Source organism: Parasteatoda tepidariorum, chromosome 1 (genome assembly GCF_982258835.1).
Source record: "Parasteatoda tepidariorum strain Cologne lab strain chromosome 1, Ptep-v5.0, whole genome shotgun sequence".
NCBI lineage: Eukaryota > Metazoa > Arthropoda > Arachnida > Araneae > Theridiidae > Parasteatoda > Parasteatoda tepidariorum.
Genome location: NC_141755.1, coordinates 55819144 through 55842513, shown reverse-complemented (window position 1 = coordinate 55842513; position 23370 = coordinate 55819144). Strand labels below are relative to the sequence as shown.

General features: G+C 29.1%; 2 protein-coding genes across 4 annotated transcripts in view; one reads left to right on the top strand and one right to left on the bottom strand.

Annotated features, from left to right (window-relative positions):
* LOC107448217 (BAI1-associated protein 3) overlaps positions 1–13095 on the top strand; it is a 61119-nt gene extending 48024 nt beyond the window's left edge. For both annotated transcript variants that reach the window (XM_071179770.2, XM_087164659.1), the window contains 4 exons: positions 6598–6666; positions 9407–9550; positions 11245–11382; positions 12864–13095. In XM_071179770.2, the coding sequence (XP_071035871.2) occupies positions 6598–6666; positions 9407–9550; positions 11245–11382; positions 12864–12911 (399 nt within the window). In that variant the 3' untranslated portion in view covers positions 12912–13095. The remainder of the gene's footprint in view (positions 1–6597; positions 6667–9406; positions 9551–11244; positions 11383–12863) is intronic.
* Positions 13096–14311: 1216 nt separating this feature from the next.
* Positions 14312–23366, bottom strand: LOC107448239 (protein FAM32A). Of its 2 annotated transcripts, none has more exons than XM_016063369.4 (4): positions 23210–23366; positions 20829–20979; positions 18324–18377; positions 14312–14593 (listed from the first exon to the last, which is right to left on the bottom strand). In XM_016063369.4, the coding sequence occupies exons 1-4, from the start codon at positions 23272–23274 to the stop codon at positions 14525–14527; spliced, it is 339 nt and encodes a 112-aa protein (XP_015918855.2). In that variant the 5' UTR covers positions 23275–23366; the 3' UTR covers positions 14312–14524. The 2 variants fall into 2 exon arrangements, with proteins under 2 accessions (XP_015918855.2, XP_042898778.2); XM_043042844.3 differs by lacking the exon at positions 23210–23366 and adding an exon at positions 22865–23084.
* Between the last annotated feature and the right edge of the window lie 4 nt (positions 23367–23370).

Genomic DNA, 23370 nt, shown 5'->3' with positions numbered 1-23370 from the left:
AAGTGGGGACAATTGTAACAAGTGCGCGACTGTCAAAAATTGTTAATCACTAATATAATAACATTTAAAATAAGGTATTTATTTTTTTTTCTAGTAGAGGATAGTCTACTTTACTCGTCTGTCAATTAATACTAATAATATATTGGATTCTTTGTTAGTTAAAAATAGTTAAGCAAAAAATGTTACAATTGACCCCACTCTCCCCTACTTAATAAATTCCTCATTGTATTTTCTTATTTTTTTAGATCGGGCATTTAGTTAAGAATTTTGCGACTCCTCATCAGTATTTGTTCGTTTATTAGCTGAAGATGTACCTGGTGTACGTAATACCCATTTATCCATTATGAAGATAGGTGTTAAATTATTTAAACTAAAACAAATAATATATAAAATTTTATCATTTTTTTTCGAGAATTTTATCAGTTTTTTTTCGAACAGAGATCTTTCTCTAATGATAGTACACACCTGATAACAAAGAGTAGCAAAGCCCGCTAAAAATATAAAAAATCAAAATTGCACAACGTCACACGATAAAACTCGAGGATAAACTAAAACAATTGCAGGCCAACTGCTACATGCTACAACTTCATGCGAACACTTCACGTCTTCACTCTGACTATCAGATACACCGCGTACCTCGCCATCTGATTGATTGATCACGGAAGCGAATTTTTGCCCTTTCCCTGCGGTTAACGTCTAGTCAAATAGGTGCTTTTCAATAAAACTGGCGAATTACCGCGAAGAGGGCGCTGTCTACTGGAGTGAAAAACTTGCGTCTTCACACATTACGCATTACGGTTAAAGAAAGAGTGGAAAGCATGAAATTGCAATTAAACAGTGAGTGACGGCACTTATATGTACAGTGTATGGTATGCAGCATGCAGGGATAATGTGTTTCATAAAAATTTGGCGACCCCCAAAAAACTTCTGGTGACCCCTAGTTTGCGCACCACTGATCTAGACGATGATGACTGTCCATACTAACAATGGGTAAACAAAGAAATTTAAAAGACAAGGATTAGGCTAAGCTACATGTTTCAAGATGTCCTTACGTTACAAGCATTGGCGATAAAATAAGGTGCCTCTACACAAACAGGGCCGTCTTTAAACTATTTGAGGCCCTGGGCACATTAGGATCATGGGGCCCCTATGACCTTGAGAAAACACTATTTAGTTACAATAGATAAAGAAAGACAAACAAGGTTCTAAATTTATTTTTATTTAGTTACTAGCTATAAAAAAATAGGAAATATAAAAAATAATCTACAAAAGTAACTCGCTTAACTTAAAATCCTTAGATTAATTCTATGTTGATTGCAAAGGTACCCTTCTAGATTTAAGATGAGCAAAATCGTTAATCACTTCTTCAAAATCTATGGTATTGAGAATATCACATTCTATGGACATCAGCGACAAACTATTTAATCTCTCTTGAAGCATTGTACTTCTTAATTCATTTTTTATTCGTTTCAATTTGGAGAAGGAGCGTTCTCCGCTGCAGTTAGTTACCATCATGCTTAAAAATATTCTCAATGCAATTTCTACGTTAGGAAATGTGTCTTCAATTTTGTTTTGCTTTAATAGATTATATACTTCCTGTACACTGTTAGATGCTTCATTTTCACTCTGAACATTTATTAAGTATTCTTTTAAATGTTGACATTCTATTTCTAACTCTTTTTCATTTACATCTTCGTGATAGATTTGAGAAAATTCTTTGCATCCTTGTCGTATCTCTTCGGAATTCAGAGTTTTTAAGTGAAAACATAAACTAAAACGTTGACTGACGATCTCATATGAACTTTGTCGCTGTTTTAGATGAACACTCAAGGTATCGATTATTGGGAGAAAGGTTTCTACGTTGAATCGCTCTTTTCCATTCAATTGGACTGATGGCGCAGAGCCATCAAAAAAACTCTGCCGTGAGCTTCTACGTCTTGTTCTTTGAGATAGATCCTTGTAGTCAGATTCTGGGTTATTTTCTTTGGCAGATGATTCGAAGTTATCAAATTTATCCCTGAGGTTAGTAATAAAATCATAAAGTGAAGTCAACAAATTGGTTGCAACGTCCAGTGTTATTGTTTCTTTCTGAAGATAATTACTTGTTTTGTCTATTCTTTCCAATATAGTGCTTCAGATTTCCGTCAGTATAATAAATTCTAGATTTCCCATTTTTCTAGACAGACTAAGGGCTTCGTCTCTTGTTTCTCGTGCCTGTTCAGTATCGTTTGCGATGGTGATTAAAGCTTCTAATATTCTTTTATAACCCCCATGCAAAGCACTTACTGCATCAGCTCGGGCTGACCATCTGGTTTGTGAAAGACTCTTAACAACTTTTTTTGAACCTAAATGTTCTGTTAACATATTCCATCTGTGGGTAGAGCCCGAAAAAAAGTTGTACACTTTCTGAACTATTTCAAAAAACTGTGATGCCTCCGGTACACACCCAGCAGCATGGACACCTACCAAGTTTAGTGAATGTCCTGCACATGGTATAAAGGTGGCAAATTCACATTTTTCCTTGATTCTTGTTTGTAGACCACTATACTTTCCCGACATATTTGAAGCATTGTCGTAGCTTTGTCCTCTGCAATCTTTTATGGGAATATCATGTATCTCTAAAAAATTTAAGATGGTCTCCGCTAAATACTTAGATTTATGTTCTTTAATAGGTATAAATTTCAAAAACCTTTCAACAGGAACACAGTCTTTTACGTATCGAATGATGAAAGTTAGCTGGTCAATATGAGACAGATCGGGCGTACTGTCAACGCTTATGGAAAAATATTTTGCTGATTTAACTTCATTCATAATTTTTTTTAGAACCTGTTTTCCCATTACTTCAATAAACTCATTACAGATATTTGCTGATAAATAAGAAATGTTACCCTTTCCAGGATTCCCAAATTTTTTTAAGTGATCTGCAAGAAATGGATCAAATTCACTCAATAATTCCACACAACCCAAATAATTTCCATTGTTTGGAGATCCTAGGATTTCATTGTCGCCGCGAAATGGAAGCCCTCTCGATGCCAAAAATTTTACAACAGCTACAATCCGTTTAAGTACGTTTCTCCAGTAATCCACTTCCTTTTGATGTTGAGATAATAAGTCTATATCTACTCTACCAACCGCTTTACTTCGTGCCAGATAAGTCATCATAGATTGCTTATGCGCTGGGCTATTTTCATGTGTTAAAATTATGTGATTAATATGCTTCCAATCATTACTGTTTGTCTACGATAGGTACTCTGTCCGCCACAAAGTCTGCGGCAGTCTGGTGCTATGGAAACAAGAAGAGAGCATTTTAGGGAGGGTGGCTTCGATGAAGAGGTCTCCTTTTCTTTCGCCTTCGATGATAGCTTGTATGGGGAGTATACCAGATTGGCTGACTCAGCCACCAGTAGAAGACTTATTTAATCTGATTCACGAACTTTTTTAAGATTCGCATGAATATTTCTTTCTTACTTAAAATAATTCTCTCGATTCAATCAGTTGTTATTTTTTAAATATAAAGGAAAAAAAGTGAACAAATTCTGACATTAAGGGTAGTACAGGTTTTTTTAATATTACTTTTTAATTTTAAGATATTCATTATGAATGTTCATTGATTGTTAGATGGTTTAATTTCTAAACTTGCACATTTTTTAAAGCAGTTAATTTCTTTTATTACTTGAATTTTCTGGAAAAAGTGAAGAGCTTAAACTTAATACTAACTCTGATTTTAAAAGGAGATAAAACTTTTGCTGAAAATAAAAATAGTTCACGTTATCTGTGCCGGAGAAATATTAAATATCTTTGTTTTGATTATTAATTTTTAAATATTTTATTTATTTATTTATTTATTTTTTTTGAAACTGAAAGCAAGTGACCGCAACTAGGATGAAATCTAAAACTATCAACGATGATTTTTATCAGCACCCATCAAACCATCTGAAATTATCTGAAGTTTTTTTTGCTTAAATTACGTTTTCTTATTCATATTTTATTGTAACCTGTACAGTTTTTTTTCACTATTTATTAAAAACAGTTTTTATTAGCGAATTTATTTTTTTCTTAATAACCAATTTACTATGTATGATAAATTTATAGATGAGTTATTTATTAATAAAACATTGAGCTGCTTTAAACAATTTTATACAATTTCCATACATATTCCATACATACATATAAATTTTTTTAATTTTTTTTCTAAAACAGAAGCTTTTGAAATAGAGAAAAGATTTAAAAAAAGGAATCACACGTTCTAAACGATGTTTCAGGTGCGAATGCTCATTTCTCTTAACTCTAGGGATAATACAATAGATCGAAGAATGAAGTCTCCTTTTCTCCCACCGAAACCAGTCTTAAAGAGGGACCCCGCACCCCTACTTGAAATAATCATACCTCGTTACCATAGTCCCCGCCACCCCTCCAGACGAATGGCGGACAGAGTACCTATCGTAGACAAACAGTACATCCATTCCGAGAGCAAAGATTAACATCAGTTGGGTTAAATAAGCAGCATGAAAAACAAAATACAGAGCATTTGGAAGGCGAATACAGCAACCATTTTCTTTCGACGCTTTCATTGTTCTTTAATTTGCGAATAAATAATGCTTTGTTGAAATATCTCGTTACTAATTTATTACCATCTTTGTATGTTCTGGATGCCTCGGAAAAGTCAGAATCTTTATTTTGAAAATATACTGGTCCCTTACGAATTAAAATTTCGCGATTTATTTCAACAAACTTTTCGTGAAAATAATCGGCGGGATCGTGCGATATTAATTCTTCTGTGTTGGAAAACTGCTGTTCAATTGACACAGTTGGAGTTGTCGGTTTTAGTGAAGTCACTGAAGTCGTTGCACTTTCGTCGTAGGAATAGTCGCTTTCTGATTCAATCTCTTTTTCAAAATTGGAACATGAAGGTTTAGAAATTCCCGCAATTTGTAATTGAGCTGAGTCATCATGTGGAACATTTATGAGTTGATTGCTACTTACAGAAGTTTCTCCAGTAGTAGTAGTAAAATATGATGTTAATTTTGGTAACTTTTCAATTACTTCTTTCTGATGTAGAGCTTTTTTCCTTTTTTCAGATCCACTAGGATATGACCGTTTCGACATTTTATATTATAATTCACTATTTAATTAATTTTATAACGAAAATATTCGCTAAAACAAAACAGACAAAACGACGATTTAATCAAACAATACTATTTTTTTTATCAGAGCTCGAGCACAGTCAGTAACAAACTAACAACTACAAACAAAACAAACGCCACAACATCGCAGACAAATACTTGAAGGGAATTCCCGTTCGTCAAGTCAAACGACGATCGGGAATCGGGAATTCCCCTTTTTTGTCTTTGGTATTACGAATGACGTTCGAATAGGTTTCTTTAAGACATAAACCACACCGCATCAAATAATTCTTTTTTTAATTTAATAATTTTTTTTTAAATTGTATTCTTATACTTACATATAGGTATTTAAATTAACCTAAACATACTAATATCGGAAAAACTCATTTTTGAGAGAGAGTGGAGTATTATACCCTGTTTATTTATTAGTTTGATCTTTCTTTTTGTCAGATGTCAAATCTGAAATCGATATAACTTTGCAACGACGAACAATATCTTCTTATTTTAATAATATTAAAAATTGATAATAATCATAAGAATAGACACACAACATAAAAGTACCTGTTAAGGACTCAAGCATTTTCCGAAAGTCTTAAGTGGTTTTTATTGCTTCGAGGTAAAATTTAAATAGAAAAACTGAAAACAATGGTTTCTTACCTACCCAATGTTTTTATGTCTAGTGCAATAAAATTGATTGACGAATGAATTTATTTATTTTGAATAGTTTAAAACATACATACAGCCACATATTTAGCCAACACATTTTTTACACCAATAGATATTTTCTGTTTCCCATCACTGACCCATCTGTCAAAAAGTTCAAGCTATGTTGTACAAGGTATAGCTATCCGCATGCGGCAAACTAAAGCTAATATAATAAGCGTAGGTATTGTAGTAAGTCATTATCATCAGATTTTTCAAAATTAATGTTTTTCGGTAATAATGTATCGGTTATCATTTGGTAATCTGGCAGGTACTAGGGGGCCCCATTCGATCGCGGGGCCCTGGGCACGTGCCCATAGTGCCCAGTGGGGAAGAGGGGCCTGTACACAAACATGATCACAGTGCCACAGCTTTGGTAATGCTTGACGTGTCTTTTATATAACTAAGGCTATGACGCTTTTATATAAATAAAAAATCAGTAGGCGTCGCAATATTTTTAAGAGCATTTTTAGAGAAAATCCCCCCACACATACGATTTTCGGGTAGGTAATCATTAGGTAAGTTATCATTCTGGTAAGCAATAATTATGTTTTAGACCTCAGGAAAAAATCCGAGAATTTCATGTCCCGTGTCTCTTGCATATTTTTTTTTACCTTTGGTGAAACTTTGAAGATTAAATTAATCTTTTTTGAAAATTAATTAGCTTTTGTTACACTGCTTTGAAATAATAAATACGATGCACTGTTACGTTCAAAGCATACGATACAATACTTTGATATAAAATTATAATCAATTATAAATATATCTTTAGATTGGCTTAAGATTTAACTACTACGTTACAAGAATGGTTCGCCTTGGCGCTGGTGTTACGCAAACAAATGTGAGTACAAATTTTTCACCTCCAAAAAAATTTTTTTTAATATGTTCTATCCAAGAATTAAAGCTAGAGTACAGAATTTTGCATCAATTAAACATTGTTTTTTTTTTTTTTTCAATGCTTTTAAATATCTTATGTATATTATGCACTTAATATGATGACTGTTGTTCATTATTATTATGTCTAATGTAGAGTGTAAAGAAAAAAAAACGGACCCTGAATATCTTTTGATCTAATGATCGGATTTTCAAGCTCTAGGACTCAATCTTAATGGTTCGAGAGGGGGATATCAAATATGCTTATTAAGAAGTGCAGGCAATATATTAAGTAACGAAATCAGGCACGAAACCTTTTTCTCAACGGAATTGGATTTCCAACTCTTAATATATAAGGTGAAGCCGTAATCTGAGAAACATGGTCCCAATAGTTTGGCTAGAAAAGCGGTCCAAATTTAGGACTCTTTAATGCTTATTTTACTGTTTGAGTATTTCGCCATATCTCGAGAACTTTTTAAACAAATTTTATAATCGGGAACAAAAAATTTTCAATCCGTTTAAAAAGTAAAATTAACATTAAGGGGTTCTAACTTTGGACCGCTTTGCCGAGCTACATTCTATATTTTGAGCGTCAAAAATCAAATGAATAAAAGGTTATGTTTATTCAGCGAAAGTATGTTTTTGTGTCTTATTTTGAAATTTAAAATATTGTCTGCGCTTATTAATAATTATATTTTTAAGTCCACCTCTCGAACCATAAAGATTGAGTCTTTGAACGTGAAGATCTGATCAATAGATCAAGAGTTATTCAGAGTAGTCGACTTTTTTTCGCACTTTACGTGTGACCGGTGTAAATCATTAAGGATCAGTCAAATTCGCAAAACTCAAAAGCACTGCTGTGATATCTCAAAAAATAATAATGCACTTCAATAACAAAATTAGACTACCTAAAGAAATTTTTTTCCAAACACATTGCTCGCACTACAACCAATAGTAGACAACAGCTTTCTCATTGTCATCTTCACACACAACCTTCACATATATTTTAGATTATTTTTGGTTGAGTCCACTATTTCCTTCGACTAAAACATTGTGGTCGCATACAAAACTAAATTTAAAAGCAAAAAGTCGTTACATTTCTTTTCACTCTATAAAAAACTGCACAGTAAAAATTTTTCCTACCTTCCAGAAATTTTGAATTTTAGTAGACTTTAATATATATTTAATAGACAAAGTATGCCTTCCCAGATCCATAATTCTCATTCTCTACAATTCCGGTTTAAGGCAGTACATTGTTAAAAATTTCTGCCGCTTTTCAACCAATGGCTCGCCGCAATTCCTCGAAAGATATTTGCATAGAAATAATAGGAAAGGTATTGTATTGAAACTGCAAACAATATTTTTTTTAAAAACCAAAGTATGGGGATATCTTTTATTACGTGTCAGTAACTTTAACAGTTTCTTAACACCAGAAAGGAATATCATTGAAAGGTATTGCACGAATTGTAATGGTTCAGTAATTTTGAAAATATCATATTTTAACTGTTAATAAGTCATAAGCATCTTCGTATTTAAATGCTAACAATATTACTATCGCCTTTTAACCTCTGAAATAAGATCAAGATATTTTTTTTTTTGCAACCGTCGTTGAACAGCCGACCCAATTTTATGGGTTTACGACTACTAATGTTCAACTCCGTAGCCTTGCAATTTTGAACCCAATGCAGAAGACAAGGGAACTCCTGGATCAAGTATTGAGAAAAAATTTGCCTTCATGGAGTACTTTTCGATGGAACTAGCCCGTATTTGCGCTACATAGAAAGAAAAACCACGAAAACACCAGACGGCACTTTACCTCATGATCAGACTACCACTGAGGATATTTCACGTCAGCACTGTGATCAGTGCAAGCCGGATGCGGAATTCGTATCGACTGGGATTCGAATCCGGTTCGCCTCATTGGAAGGCGAACGGTCTATCCCCTGAGCCATCGCGGCTCAAGATCAAGATATTATCATGAAATTTACAAAGGAAAATAACATTAACTTCATTATTGAAATGGAAAAAAGTCAATAAGTTTCAAGTTCTCAGTGACGACGCTCCTTCTTAACATGATGACATGTAATTATAGAACAACATGATAAAAATAGAACAAGTTAGAAATAGGAAAAGATTCAGCTGCCAACGAAAAAAAAAAGGGAATTAATAGGGATAACAAAATAAGAACAGCGTTAGCAGAAGGTGGCAAATCAGAACATAATACATTTTAAAGCAAAATTCGGGTAGAACTGACGTTATTTATTAGGAATAGCATTCATATGAATGAAACAAGACTCAAAAACATTAAGTTAAGCTGGTGTGTGGGAGATATAAAAAATTTGGCATTGTCGAAATTAAATTTGTGGTCAAGATACCAACAATATGTGACAATATATTGCTTAATTCTCAATTGCAGGCATGCCTAGTGTTTGATTTACATTTTAGAGGGCACCAATATTACCCAAATTAGTCGGATTGCCAATACTGATAGAATCTTTAAGAAACATATTTTGATTTCGTTAACAGGCGTGAAAATGACTTTAAGAAGAAAAGTGTGAGTCTCAGAGTTAATGAAATAAATTATTATTTTGTGCTCTAAGAAATTCAGTGCTTTGTACAAAAACTATAATTTTTAACATAACATAATAGGCATAATAAAATCATGACAATTGTGGTGATGCATTTTGTTTTCCAAATTTTATTTTCAGGCTTTAGCTGATTCTTGTACTTATATCGAAAATACTTTACAAGTTCTGTATTTGAACTTAAAACCAGAATTATTTTACATCGTTTTGAGGCACATGTGGATAATTGTTGTTATATATTTGTCTGAATCCTTGGCTGGTCTTCAGGTAAAATCAAAAATTTCATTATTATCAAATTATTACATTATATTTATAAAATTACCATTAGTCAATGATAGAATAAGACTAGGCAAAATGGGATACTTAAGTATCTCCGTAGCAGTAGCAAATAGTAAATTAATAATTACTCAGTAGCAAATAGTAAATTTATAAAATAAATATTTATTTCATATTTACACTCTTTGCAGTTGATGTGCAATATTATGGAGACTGTTTCAAAAAACAATATCCATATTGTGTGAAGTGATAAATTGTTTTGAAACAATTAGGCAATTATATTAATTAAAATTAAATTACATAATTAATTGAAATTATGTTATATTATATTAAAAGACCTCTTAACCCTTTGGCGCAGATGGGGCACCGGTGTCCATTTTATCTATTTTATTCTGAGGCTTGAATCACAGGTAAAAATATACTTTGATATTTTTGATTATGAAAAAGAGTCTAATAGTTATTTTAAAAAATCTGTTAGATTCTCCGAATTATATTTGTTCTAAAATATAACATCCAAAAAAGTAGTTCAATTTTTTTTTTTTCCATTCATATTCAAACATTTATCAATAATTGATTTTGCAAATCAAAGAAACTTCAATGATGAATTCCTATTTTTCATTAATCTAAATAATTGCAGATAAGTGCAAATCTGAAAAAGTATTGTTTAGAAATGAGCTACGCTCAAAAATTTTACCCTTAACGAAAAAAAAAAAAAAACTACCAGCGTCTGATGCTGTATTTTATAACCAAAAAATATTAAAATGCTAATTATAAAATTTTCCCTTTATTTTGAGATAAATTAATACAAAATAATGAAACAAATGAGAAATATGTTTTTTGAAAAGTCTGCGTCAAAGGGTTAAAATCATCAAAGTTTCTTTTTTATACTCGAGGTATTGAAAATACATATAAAATATGCATTAAGAAATTGAGAATTCAATTGGTGCATTTAAAGAAAAGCCACATTTAGTAAGAATGTAAGCCAAGTTCGTAAAAATCGTGTATCTTTTAAGATTTTAACTTTTTTATTGTAGTTTAAGTTTCTGAAAGAAATATTTCAAATATTGATAAAGAATTATTGTTAATTAAAGAATTCATGTGAAGTTAAGAATTGAATCAATCGCAAAATCAACAGTTAAAAAACTAACAACTGTTAAACGATTAACTTCTCAAAAGTTGAAAAAATTAGATGCGGACATTAAAAGCTCCGTGTAATGTAATAGTCTCAATGGCGCAAGCTCTAGACCAATGAAAAAATTCCCTTTTTTAAATGTCTCTTCTGAACGATTTTTAGGATACGGGATTAAAACTACCCCTTATACCATCTTTCCAAAGTTCAGGACGATAGAACCAGTTGTTCCTGAGTTTTAAGAGATACACACACGCATGGGAAGAAAAACTTGTTATTTTATTACCCGATTAAAAACCTCATTCGCTTCAAAAATATATAAATAGGAAATAACAGTCGACATGTTTCAAGCGCTCAGAAACAGGCGCCCATTTTCAAGACTTGCCAGACGTGAAGTTTTTAATAAGTAATACCTTACAGTTTCTTAGGATTATTTATTTCATTCTTTATTTTATTATTATAGATTAATATTAATTAACAGTTAATTATAATTCGACATGCTGTCGAATTATAATTGACTATTTTATTTCTTTATCTGGTTTTTGCTTATCAACAGGGATCTTGTTTATTTTTATTTGGAAATACGAAGGGGATTTATTTATTAATCTATCAAGCATTAGGACAACTTCAGTCAATATTTCATTGTGATGGACGTGGACTATCCAATATGGAATTAATAAACGAAATATATCTGGTAAGCTTTAAATGTTGTTGCCTCTGTAAATATTTTATTGAGTTGTAAAATTTAAAACTTTATTTCATTTATAACTTGCTTTAATTAAACACTGTGCTTAGGGTTTTAACGATAAATGTGTTTCTTATAACATACGTACACACATTTTTTAGCTTAAGTTCAAAGTGCCCAACAGAAGGAAATTTCCAGCACCTAAACAATTTGAAATCCTATCGAATCTCTTAACCTAAATCCTATAGAAGATATTTTGAGAATTCGACAATTAGAATCAGTTTAATCAGAGCTTCTTCAACTATGGGTAATTCAGGACCCTGAATGGGTTTGGAAAACATATACCATGAACCAGATTCGACAATTAGAATCAGTTTAACCAGAGCTTCTTCAACTATGGGTTATTCAGGACCCTGAATGGGTTTGGAAAACATATACAATGAGCCAGTAAAAAGATATCACTTTGAATAATTTTTGTTTTGATGATTGGATTCTCACGTACTAAGTTGATGGTTTGCAAAATTCTCCATTAAATATGCTAATTACTTCATGTTAACAATTAAGTAACAAAATCAGACACATTGGTAATTAGAGGAACATGCTGCAAAGGTTAGGTGGTAACTATCCCCAGATTTTAATTGTGGTGATGTAGTACATGCATGTTCAAACATTTTTTTCGGATCAATAAGCATTTGTCCTAGCATACTGTCATAAGGGTAATAAATAATTGCAAGCACAAAGAGAAATTCAGTACAATCAAGGAAAATAAGGCATAAGACAATTAAATAGAAAATAGAAAGAAAAATAAAATGTTTGCTCATCATTTTTAAAAAAGAATATTCTTAACAAATTCTAATTATTTTTATTTATCTATTTATTTTTTTGCTGATATTTTTGAACGTTCCATGATATGACAGTTTACTTAGATAAACTATGCAGCAAAATTTGCATATAATAATAATATTATGATAAATTATTAATTCATTTACATTCGATAATCTCCAAAAAAAAAATTTGTTACCTCTAAGTCAATAAGAAGTCGAACAGCCGTATAGTTATTCAAAGCAAACTGAAGTTTCATGCACTAAAAATTGGCACAACAATAAAGCAGAATAGTATTGATGTGCAGAGTAAATTTTTATAATATAAAACATGTAACAAATGTTTCAGTTGAAAAAAAAAATTTATTAGGCCTGTCTGATATGTTTTTCTAGCCTTTAAACAAATCATTTTATGAAACACAATTTACACTGTTTGTGTTTTATAAAATGATTTACCCTACCTTAAATACAAAGTAAATTAGTAGAATAGTGCATATTTTCATTTATAAAACATTGATGGATAGAATAATCTGATATAAAACTTGCAGTGACATTCTGAGCAGGGTAAAAAGTCAATTATAAATTTGGTACTTAATTATATCATGACAATTTTCGTTATTTAACTTATTTGCAAAAATTGAAATTCCAAGTTTGTTTAATTTTTGGCAGAACATGAAATTAAAAATTGAAAGTAAATTGGAAATAAAGGAACGTTGATAGAAACGCAAGATGATCTAATACCTGTTTTATGTGGGACAAATATGTACATATCTGAACTGTAAAAAATTAGTTATAAGCATCTTCAAAGAATGTTCTTCAAAATTTTTGTCCAAGAATACATGTTTTTGCATTTCTTTCAAGCAATGTAAATTAGTAAGAAATAAATATTTCAACAAAATTATATTTGTTTTTGGTGTCAATTTTTATTTGTGCCATTTTACTAACATTACTCTCATCAAAGGAAATACCCAATTATGAGTAAAATAATAAGAAAGAGGAAATAAATATTCTGGAGTATGGCTTCTAAAATATCACACAAACAAAACTTTCAGTAACAAAATGTTATAAGACATAATTTTAGAAAGGCTGAATAATGTAAGGCAGTATGTATTGTTTGCTGTATTTCTTATACAAAAGATTTTGACCAAATTGTGCTATTGTATAGTAAATACTTGGGAGTTAAGTGTTGATCTGATTTAACATATATTTTCAGAATCTTTATCAAAAATGAAGTCCTGAAATGATATTATTAATTACACAATGACATTGTTAATTAATAGATAAGATTGGAAAAAATGGAAATCTCTTTGAAATCTGACAACACTATTAAAAACAATAAAACTTGTTTTATCAGATGTCACTTGAAAGTGTTCCTATTATTAGCAATTCTCTCTTTTTTGTGGTAATCAAACAAATTTTGATGTATTTAATCCAACCTTCTTTAATATTCTGTTAGATTTTGATAGTTTTTTTTTTCTTTTTTCATTTAAATATTAATGTGTGACCCATTATACATGCATTTTTTAAAAAATTCATTTCGTAGAAGAGGTTTAAACATATATATATATATATATATATATATATATTAAAGAACTGTAATTACAAAACACCCTGATTGCATATATTTTTTGCTTCCATAACAATTGTATCGAATATCAGAGGTGAAAAAAAGATTCTGTTCATTTTGTGAAACATTGATAATTCTAAATTGATAGAGTGCACAATAATTTCAAAAAACATTTTAATAAAATATATCTTGCATTAAAAACAGTTTTTCAAAATTTTGATTATTTTAATCTTTTCTTAAATTTTTTTAACAAAATAATTTCAATTTTCATTTTAAAAAAAAAGCCAAATTTATCCACGCAGTATTTTCCACTGAAACTGAAATGCATATCTACAAAATTGAGTTATATTCACCCTAAAATGTTCTAGTAATAAGATTCAAAGCTCAAAAAATTATTTTAAATGCATATAGATATTGCATATTTTCAGTGTAAGTTAATAAAAATGTGATCAGTAATAATAGCTTTCTATAATCAGACCTATATTGGAAATTATTAGGAAATTAAAAAATTTGGTGTAGATGTAGTATATCACAAAAAGGAAGATAAGAATAATTTTAACGCAATTTATTTACAACTATTTTGTACACAAAAACCAAGTTAAATCATTATACACAATGAGTATTAGGTCATTAGTCTTTATAACTTTGCAAGAATTGTTATTTAAAATATTTTCACAGAGACGTCAAACACAAAATATTAACATAAATACCACAATAACCAATCCAGACTTCTAATACAGGATTTGCTGTAAAACACTGAGTTTCACTTTGTCCAACTAACTTTAGGAATATCATAATGTTCAGTCAATGAATCTAAATGTCTGTTGAATTCCTGAAATGAAAAGAAAAAAAAACAATAAATGTGAAATACATAAAATGTACAAATATGTTTTTACTTTTCATACAATAATACTTAAATAAAATATCCTATAATAACTTTTTTATCAAACAATGTTTCTTTTATTTTATTTTATTTCGTAATAATTTTTAAAAAATCAATAACATGAATCTGTTTGTTTTAATAATGTTTTCTTTCAAAGCAAAAATATTAATTGATTACAATAATTTGATTATTGTTTATTTATTGTTAGAGAATTCCAAAATAAAAATGACTTTTTACTCCTTTTTTTTTGTATGAAACACTCACATTTTATATTTTTATTCTAAATTAAATATTTATAATTTTCACGCCTTTACCTCATATGATGCATAATATTAGGCTATTGAAAAACATTTCAAATATTCCCATATATTTGTTCAAAAAATAATAACCATTTATCAATGGGGAAAAAAGTTTAAAAATGAGAAAACCTATCAAAATGTAATATCAGTCAACATGAATTGCCCATTTTAGAGGCTGATCCCAAGTACGTTACTGTTAATAAATTAATGCAGATGATATTTAAGTTATAAAATCAAGCACAAAAACATATTCAGTTTTCTAGTTTGCAGGGATGCTACTCGCAAAATATCAAATTGTCTCACCAGAAATTGCATTTCGTCTCAGTTAAAATCTCTTTTTGGCTCAATTTGTCTCAGCTAAAATTATTTTTTTCACTTAGTTTATCTCAGCTAAAATGATTATTAATCAGTTTGATAACAATATAAAGATAATTTTCAGGATCCATAAAACCATTAATAGCATACTAGGAGTACTACAATTATACATACATTCACTATTGCTAGAATTTTAAAAAACCTGCATATGATTGATTATAAGAGTCCATAAAATTGTTTTATGGACTCTGTTGTTTTCATATATATTGCATTTATCATTTATGCCAATGAATAGTATCTGTTCGAGAATTTTACAAAGTAAATTTTAACTTTCTTATTTTTTAAAATATAATGGTGTTAACTTTCTGAAAAGAAATATCTATTTAGTTTCAGTAATTCAAAAGGGAAAATACCCATTTCATTTTGAGCTCAAATTTCATCTCAAAATATATAACTATTCAGTTACAATGAAAGGTCTACAGATTTCAATAATTAAAAGAGAAATTCAGTAATTAAATAATGAGAGTTTAAGAAAATGCAAATAACACAAAAAAAAAACACTCTTTGATAGAATTCAGGAGGTGCAGTGAAATTTTGAAATATTTTAGGTAGGAATTTTTCAAGAAAATTTTAGGGAGCACTTAATAGCCAAAAATTAGCATATATACATTTTTATATCAAAACAAAAATATTTAAAAACTATTATAAACAATTTAAAAAGACACATATAAATATAATTTTCTTTCTAAAATGACTTGCATCCTTTATTAAGTATAAAAGTAAACTTTTTAGTTTATTGGCATTGACTAGTAGATTGTACTTTCTTGCATTCACAAGATTAGTTAGTTGACTATGTTCTTTTAATTTATATAGCTAAATATACAATCATAAAATGTGATTATGAATGCACTTAGTAATTGTTTAAATGCAACAACTGTAGAAAAATATATCACATCTTTACAGTAACTAATTCGAGAAAAAACTTAATTCTACTTCTTTCTAGAATCGTGAAACTGGATTTTAAAATTGCGTGAATATGAATTGCGATTTTGGGTTTTAAAATCGCGTGAATATGAATCGCGATATTGAATTACAAAATCGTGTGAATATGAATCGCGATTTTGGATTTTAAAATCGCGTGAATATGAATCGCGATATTGGATTTCAAAATCGCGTGAATATGAATCACGATATTGGATTTTAAAATCGAGTGAACATGAATCGCGATTTTTGATTTTAAAATCAAGTGAATATGAATCACGATATCGGATTTTAAAATCACGTGAATATGAATCGTGCGGTTGGATTTTAAAATCGAGTGAATATGAATCGCGATTTTGGATTATAAAATCATATGAATATGAATCACGCTGTTGGATTTTAAAAACACGAAAATACAAATCACGATATTGGATTTTAAAATCGCGTGAATATGAATCGCGCAGCTGGATTTAAAAAACACAAATCACGATATTGGATTTTAAAATCGCGTCAATATGAATCACTATTTCGGATTTTAAAATCGCGTGAATATGAATCACGATTTTGAATTTTAAAAACACGTGAATAAGAATATCGCTGTTGGATTTTAAAAACGCGAAAATACAAATAGCGATATTGAATTTTTAAATTGCGTAAATAAGAATCACGATGAATAATTTTTAGATCACGTGAATACGAATCGCAATGAGTAATTTTTAAATAGCGTACAAATACGAAAAACGAGATCTGATATTACAACTGCGTAATAACGAATCGCAATATTGGATTTAAAAATGCGTGAATACGAATCGCGACGTTGGATTTTAAACTCGCGAGAATACAGATCGCGATATTGAATTTTTAAATTGAGTGAATAGGAATTGCTAGTACGATTTTTAAACAGCGTAAAAAAGTCGCAACACATAAGTTTTAAATAAGTTAAATACGAAAATCGATGATTGATATTAAAATCGTCTGATTAAAAATCGCGATTTTAGCATATTCCAGCGCAATTCCTAATATTTAAAATTCCGAAAATCAGCCAAACGAAAAAAAAAATCATATATCGGTGGTCGAAACGAAACACTTAGACTCCTTTCCACTCTATAGCGGAAGTCGCGGGAATCCGACTATCGTTCCGGCGGCTTGGGTTTCTCTAATTGGACTCCCTAAAAATTATAGTTTTTGGAACATGGTCGAAAATTTTAAAAATTGGGAGAAAAAAGCGGATTTCCGCTTTTTCGTGGAAGTCTTTCATCCCTTGGAGACGTGAACGGCAAAATGATCTCCAATGACTCACGGCAATCGGATTAATATTTGAAACTGAATTCACGTTTTGTCTCAGAATGGCGCAGCTTTGGCAGAAACTGAGCTGAATGTCGCAAAATGGCGCAGTTATGCCGTTTTGTCTCAGTTTGTCGCAAATGGCGCAGGCGTAGCATCCCTGAGTTTGTTTTATTTCTAGAAATCCTAGAATTTCTAGGAATCTCTAGAAACTTAGTTACACTCATAATGAGCTTTGTAAATTTCTCATTAAATCTTCAAAGTAACAAGAGAAAATAATTTTTGTGTAACGGTAACCAAGAATTTTTCTCATAATAAATGTGTTTGCATCTAAATCTTTTTTATAACTGTAATTTAGTAAATTGACTTTTTTTTGTGAAGTTATTTTAAATATGAAGATTTTAATATATAGTTTAGATAACATAATCATTAATGCAAATTTAAAAAATGCATGTCTTTTTCAAGTAACAAGATTAACCATATTTCAAATTCACCATTCTATACAATCATATTTTAAAATTTATCAAGATTTTTCTTGCATAAATACGAAAGGTTCTTTGTTGCCATCTTTGTTATTAAGCAGGAAAAAAAATTGTTCCAGTAAAAATAAAAAGCTCATAAGTAAAAGGCAATATACCATAATACGTGCAACAAGAGTAACCACAGAATTGCCCTAAAATATATTAATATTACTAATTCAAGGAGCAATGCATAGGAAATTTATATGATATTCAATAAGACTATTTATTTTATTTTATTATTCTATGAAATTTATATTATATGATAAAAAAAAAACTTACTTCCACTCTTTGTTTGTGAGTTTTAGATGCTTTATCCAAAATACGCTCCATTTGCTAAAATTAAAAGAATAGCATAAATTTTATAAACAGGCCACTTTCTACATTTAATTAGTGTTACAATTACATGGAGTAATTTTACACACAATAAATCTGTCAGTTAAGTAGTGAACATTTAATTCAATAATGAAACAATTCAAAACTATAATCTAAAGTTCTACAAATTTAAGACATGGAATTTTAAAATACTAATCAGACAAAAATTTTTATCAGTGGATATTAAAAAGGATATATGTTTAAAAAAAACATCAATATTCTCCTTTTAAATTGAGATTATATGTTTAAATATTTTTAGAGACATTTACTGGGATTGTGACAAACATTTTTATTTCAGTTTTGGAAATTGACAAAAAATTTTATGTTTACAAACAGTCATGACCAACTTACAGCATCCTAGTTTTTGGTGTTGATGAACTTTCCTATACTATCGTTAAAAACTGTCAAAAACGATTAATTTCAGTTCAAACTGGTATAGGGGCATCTAAAGAAGAGATCTACATAGAAATTAAAGAATAAATTTCAAAATTCTATTTATTATGAATTGTTTTCTGAGGTGGGGTAACGTGGGTATCTGGCTTAGTTAAGTGTTGAATAATAAGAATTTTTTTTTACTTCTGTGTTAGCTTTAGAAAGTATCTAATGCTCTATGTTTTATAATGGAAAAGCTAAAAAAACAATTGACTTGCTTGATTAAAAATAGCAATTGTTGAAACTTGTCGAAATAGTAATTTCAACACTTGAAAACAAAATTATTTTAAACATTATTTTTCAAAATGAAGCATGATAGGGAAAATAACAATATAACAGACATATTATACAATTAAAAAAATTACTAAATAGCATAATGGTACAATTTAGTGAGCATGTTTAAAGATATAGATGAGTTTTCTTGCAAGTTTCTACCTTCATATGAGTTTTTTCATGGAAAACAAAACAATTTCCTTAAAATAACTCAATTGAGTAAAACTACATGCTTGCTATGAATAGTAAAAACACTTTAAATTACCACTATAGATATTAGTTTTTATACTTTCACTTATATTTCAAATGAATCAAAAACTATTACAGTTTTCTTGCTTTTTGATGAAATTGAGAAGAGTTTAGCAAAATACACTGCATCTGAAGTGAAATTCGATTTTGATAGCCATGCACATTATCTCTTTAATTTAATAATGCGGGGAAAAAATTATTTTTTAGCATTTATTTTTAAAATATAATCACATTTGTTTACTATCATTTTTATTTCTAAAACAATATTTACATACATTCTTTGGTGAAAAATATACTAATCTTAGAACTATACCCACTTAACCCCACTCTGGGGTAAAGTGGGTACATCAAAACATGTTCTGTTGAATGCATTACTGAAAGAAAATAAATCGAACGAAAAAAATAAGTTATGCTTCATATTTAATCTATATGAATCCAAAGTATAAAATGCATCAAAATTTCCAGCAAAATAAATTTAATATTTAGGTTTTGGAGTCCTTTTTAAAAAAAACTTGATTTTATACCCACTTCACACCTCCTGACGCTAAACAAATTGAATATAAATGGATAATATCAATCAAATGATCAATTAATTTAATATAAATTAAACATAAACTTAAATCCATTCTTTCAGACATAAGAGAAGAGAAAAGAGAAGAGAAAATGGTTTAGCCTTATTTCAAAACACTAGTGTATTATTGCTTTTTAAACGTATATTGGTTTCTAAACAATTTTTTTGTCACAGACTTAATCTGAAAGTATATATAGTCTGCTTTGAAAAGCAGCAGTTTAAAAAATGAAATATGCACATAAACCTCAAATATTTCATTGCCCATGGCGAGTGGGCAGCAGAAATTTTGCTCGCTCCTCTGCAATTCAAAACATTTTATTTTTAAAACAGAGAAATAAGTAATAAAGACTTTGCTTAAATGAAGCTTAATATTAATTTTATAAAAACATGAAAAAAATTGAAATGATATGGAAAAGAGCCTTCTTTTATAATAAGATTCATTTCTCATTAGACAATTTTAAAATTTCAGCTTTAAAAACTATTAGACATCAAAAGTTTTTAAAAGGAAATACTTATTAGATTATATTATTATTATTATTTGTTACAAATAAGGACTTTAAATTATTTTCAACTGTCATGTACAATATGCTTGAATTTACATTTTTTCAATCCAAATATAAAAAAAATAAGAAGAAAAACATGCTTTTGTTATGATAATAAACAATTTCCAATCAGAACTAAAAGAATGATTCTTAAATACTGATAAAATTAAATTGTAAGCGGCATTTTAGGCTGCAATTATAATTTTTTTTAGAATGTTTTAAGGATTAAAGTCCTATGTTTAAAATAAGTTTCTAAGCTATTTAGATTTGCTTTTATATCAGCTCAATTATGTAATAGATTTTTATTAATAAGAAATAATAATTATATTAATAAAAATTTCTTACTTTTTTTTCTTTCATTTTCAAAAATGCTCTTTCTGCTTTAGTAAGAGAAACTAATTTAGGTTTGTTTTCTTCCACTGATTCAGAATTTTGACTTTTTTCCACTTTAGCAATTTTCTCAAATACATCTTTTCTTTCCTTGCTCTTTTTCTTCCTAAAATTTTTATAAAAGACATGTCACATTTCCACAAAATATCACAATGTTCTTCCTAAGCATTGTTAGAAAGGCAATAAGCACTCACTGCCCTTTGATGAGCCAGTCTTTTTTTGTAAAAATAAACCACTATCCCTTAAAAATACTGCCTTTTTTTATTCATATTCCATTTAAAAAAATTAATTCACTATTGAAATAGTAATTATACACTGTTAAAATTGCCTGTGTACTATAGATTTAATTCTGATTACTAAAACAAATATTAGATTTGTAAGTATTAGTCTCAACTGGTTAAATTTTTTAAGTTTCTCTCTTTTTAAGCAGGGGAGGGGTAGTTTATTAACGAATTTTTAAATTTCAAAATTATTTTTAAATAAATACCTTTTTTAAAAGAAAATCACCTTTTAGTATTCATTGTCTCATAATTTTCCGTTTAAATATAGAAAAATTTACCTATTGTATTGTTTACCAATTAATCACTTTTCTATTTTCTTTTAAAATTTGTGCACAGTGATTGTCTTTTAGGATGTCTTTAATTATTTTTTATAAACTACAAAAATTTTCTCTTATTTTGATAATAAGTGAGTATTACTTTTTGAAATACAAACATAAAATAGTATAAGAGGATAATTTAAAAATTGTTGAGAATAAAATTCAGTTATTACATAATATTACACTTATGATCAATTTTTATAGTGTTAAGTGAGTACCCTTTCATAACTCAAAGTGTCTTTTTCAGTGAGGAAGCACTCTGACCTCTTTTATTCCTAGGGAGAATTCTCATGTCATTAAAATACAGTAAACTACAGATTATTCGACTTTTTATTTATTTTCAGCCTAGTTCTGACAATTTATTTTAAAAACTCAAATTTTATGAGAACTGGAACCAATTATCTTCAATTTTATGTCTATGTTCACCTATTACTCACTATTTATTTAATTTAACTATTAAAAAAAAATGACAATTTTTTATGGCAATAAAAAGGAAAAACTATCCATTTCCAAGGAAGTAGGTAACAATTCCTAGCTCGCTTTCTTACCAAATATGCACAATAGATTTAATCTGTAATGAAAAGGATAAAAGCTATAGGGATTGAATATTTTGTTTCATTTTTTTTATATTTAGTTCACATAGCCAGCATTAATACTATTGGGTATTAATTTAAAACAAAACGATTCAATGCGATAGATTGTATTTATATCACATTCCTCTTGAATATTTATTTAATTTTATTCGTTTCAATCAGTTGTGATGCATTAAAAATGGATGGATCAGTTGTGATGGTGGAAAATCTATCACTAATGTCCGAGTAAAAGTTAAAAACTCTTTACCTGAAAGATAAAATTAATCTCATTAATGGTGTCTATAAAAATCTAACCATGAAAAAAAATTATTATTCAAAGAAGATGTATCTGAAGATATGTGAAGCACTTATGTATCTGCTGTCAAAAGGATAAAAGATATGTCCTTCCTCAGAAAGAATGATATTTATTCTTTAGATTAAATTTTCTTGTTACTCTATTTAAATTAATTACTTTAGTTAAAATATTTGACTACTGTTACTATTTAGAAGTCAAAAACTGAAACTAAAAATAAGTTAAACTTCTGATAGGTTGAAGTTTTATTTTGTATTTAGATTTGAGTTATTAATTGACATAATTTTAAAAAATGATTACTTTTCTCCCCATAAGAAAATTATCCGCCACAAAATTTTTTAGGTAGAATTCTACAATACAATATCATTGTATTTAGTGAAATCACACCATATTATTATAACTCAACCACCCTAGTCTCACTAATGTGATCCATCTACAAACATAAAATTTCTTCCCACACTGCCTTGATAGTTATTACTCAGGAAAATGTTAAATCCCCATTATTTACCTCCAGTGACGTTTGATTGGCTGCCAAAAACGGAATAGAACCAACTCTGGCACAATATAATTAATAGTAGTATTTGTCTTATTACCACAGTACTTATTACGGCAATTATGCATCACAGGCGTCAATAATAATTTGACGATTTTCATTTGACTGACACAAGAAACAGAAAAGTTACACATTGTTCATAATCAATAAAGAGAAATTTCAAAGATAGTAACAGCATTTGAAACTATTACACTTTGTGGTTCTAAAACACATACAGTTAACCAACAAAACTCAAAACGTTAGAATTGTATAATTGTTTAAAAAAGATGCAGATATTAAAGTACGTTTAAAGAAACCTACTTTTTTACACCAGAGTCAGCTTTTAATTTTAGTTTAGATTTTGTAACTGCTGAATATTCAGACATCGTTGTTGCTATTGGATATTTGAAATTTAACGGTTTTGACGGCCTATTTCTGTTTTATTTCTAAGATCCGTTTTTCTGTAAAAGGTCAGATTTTCT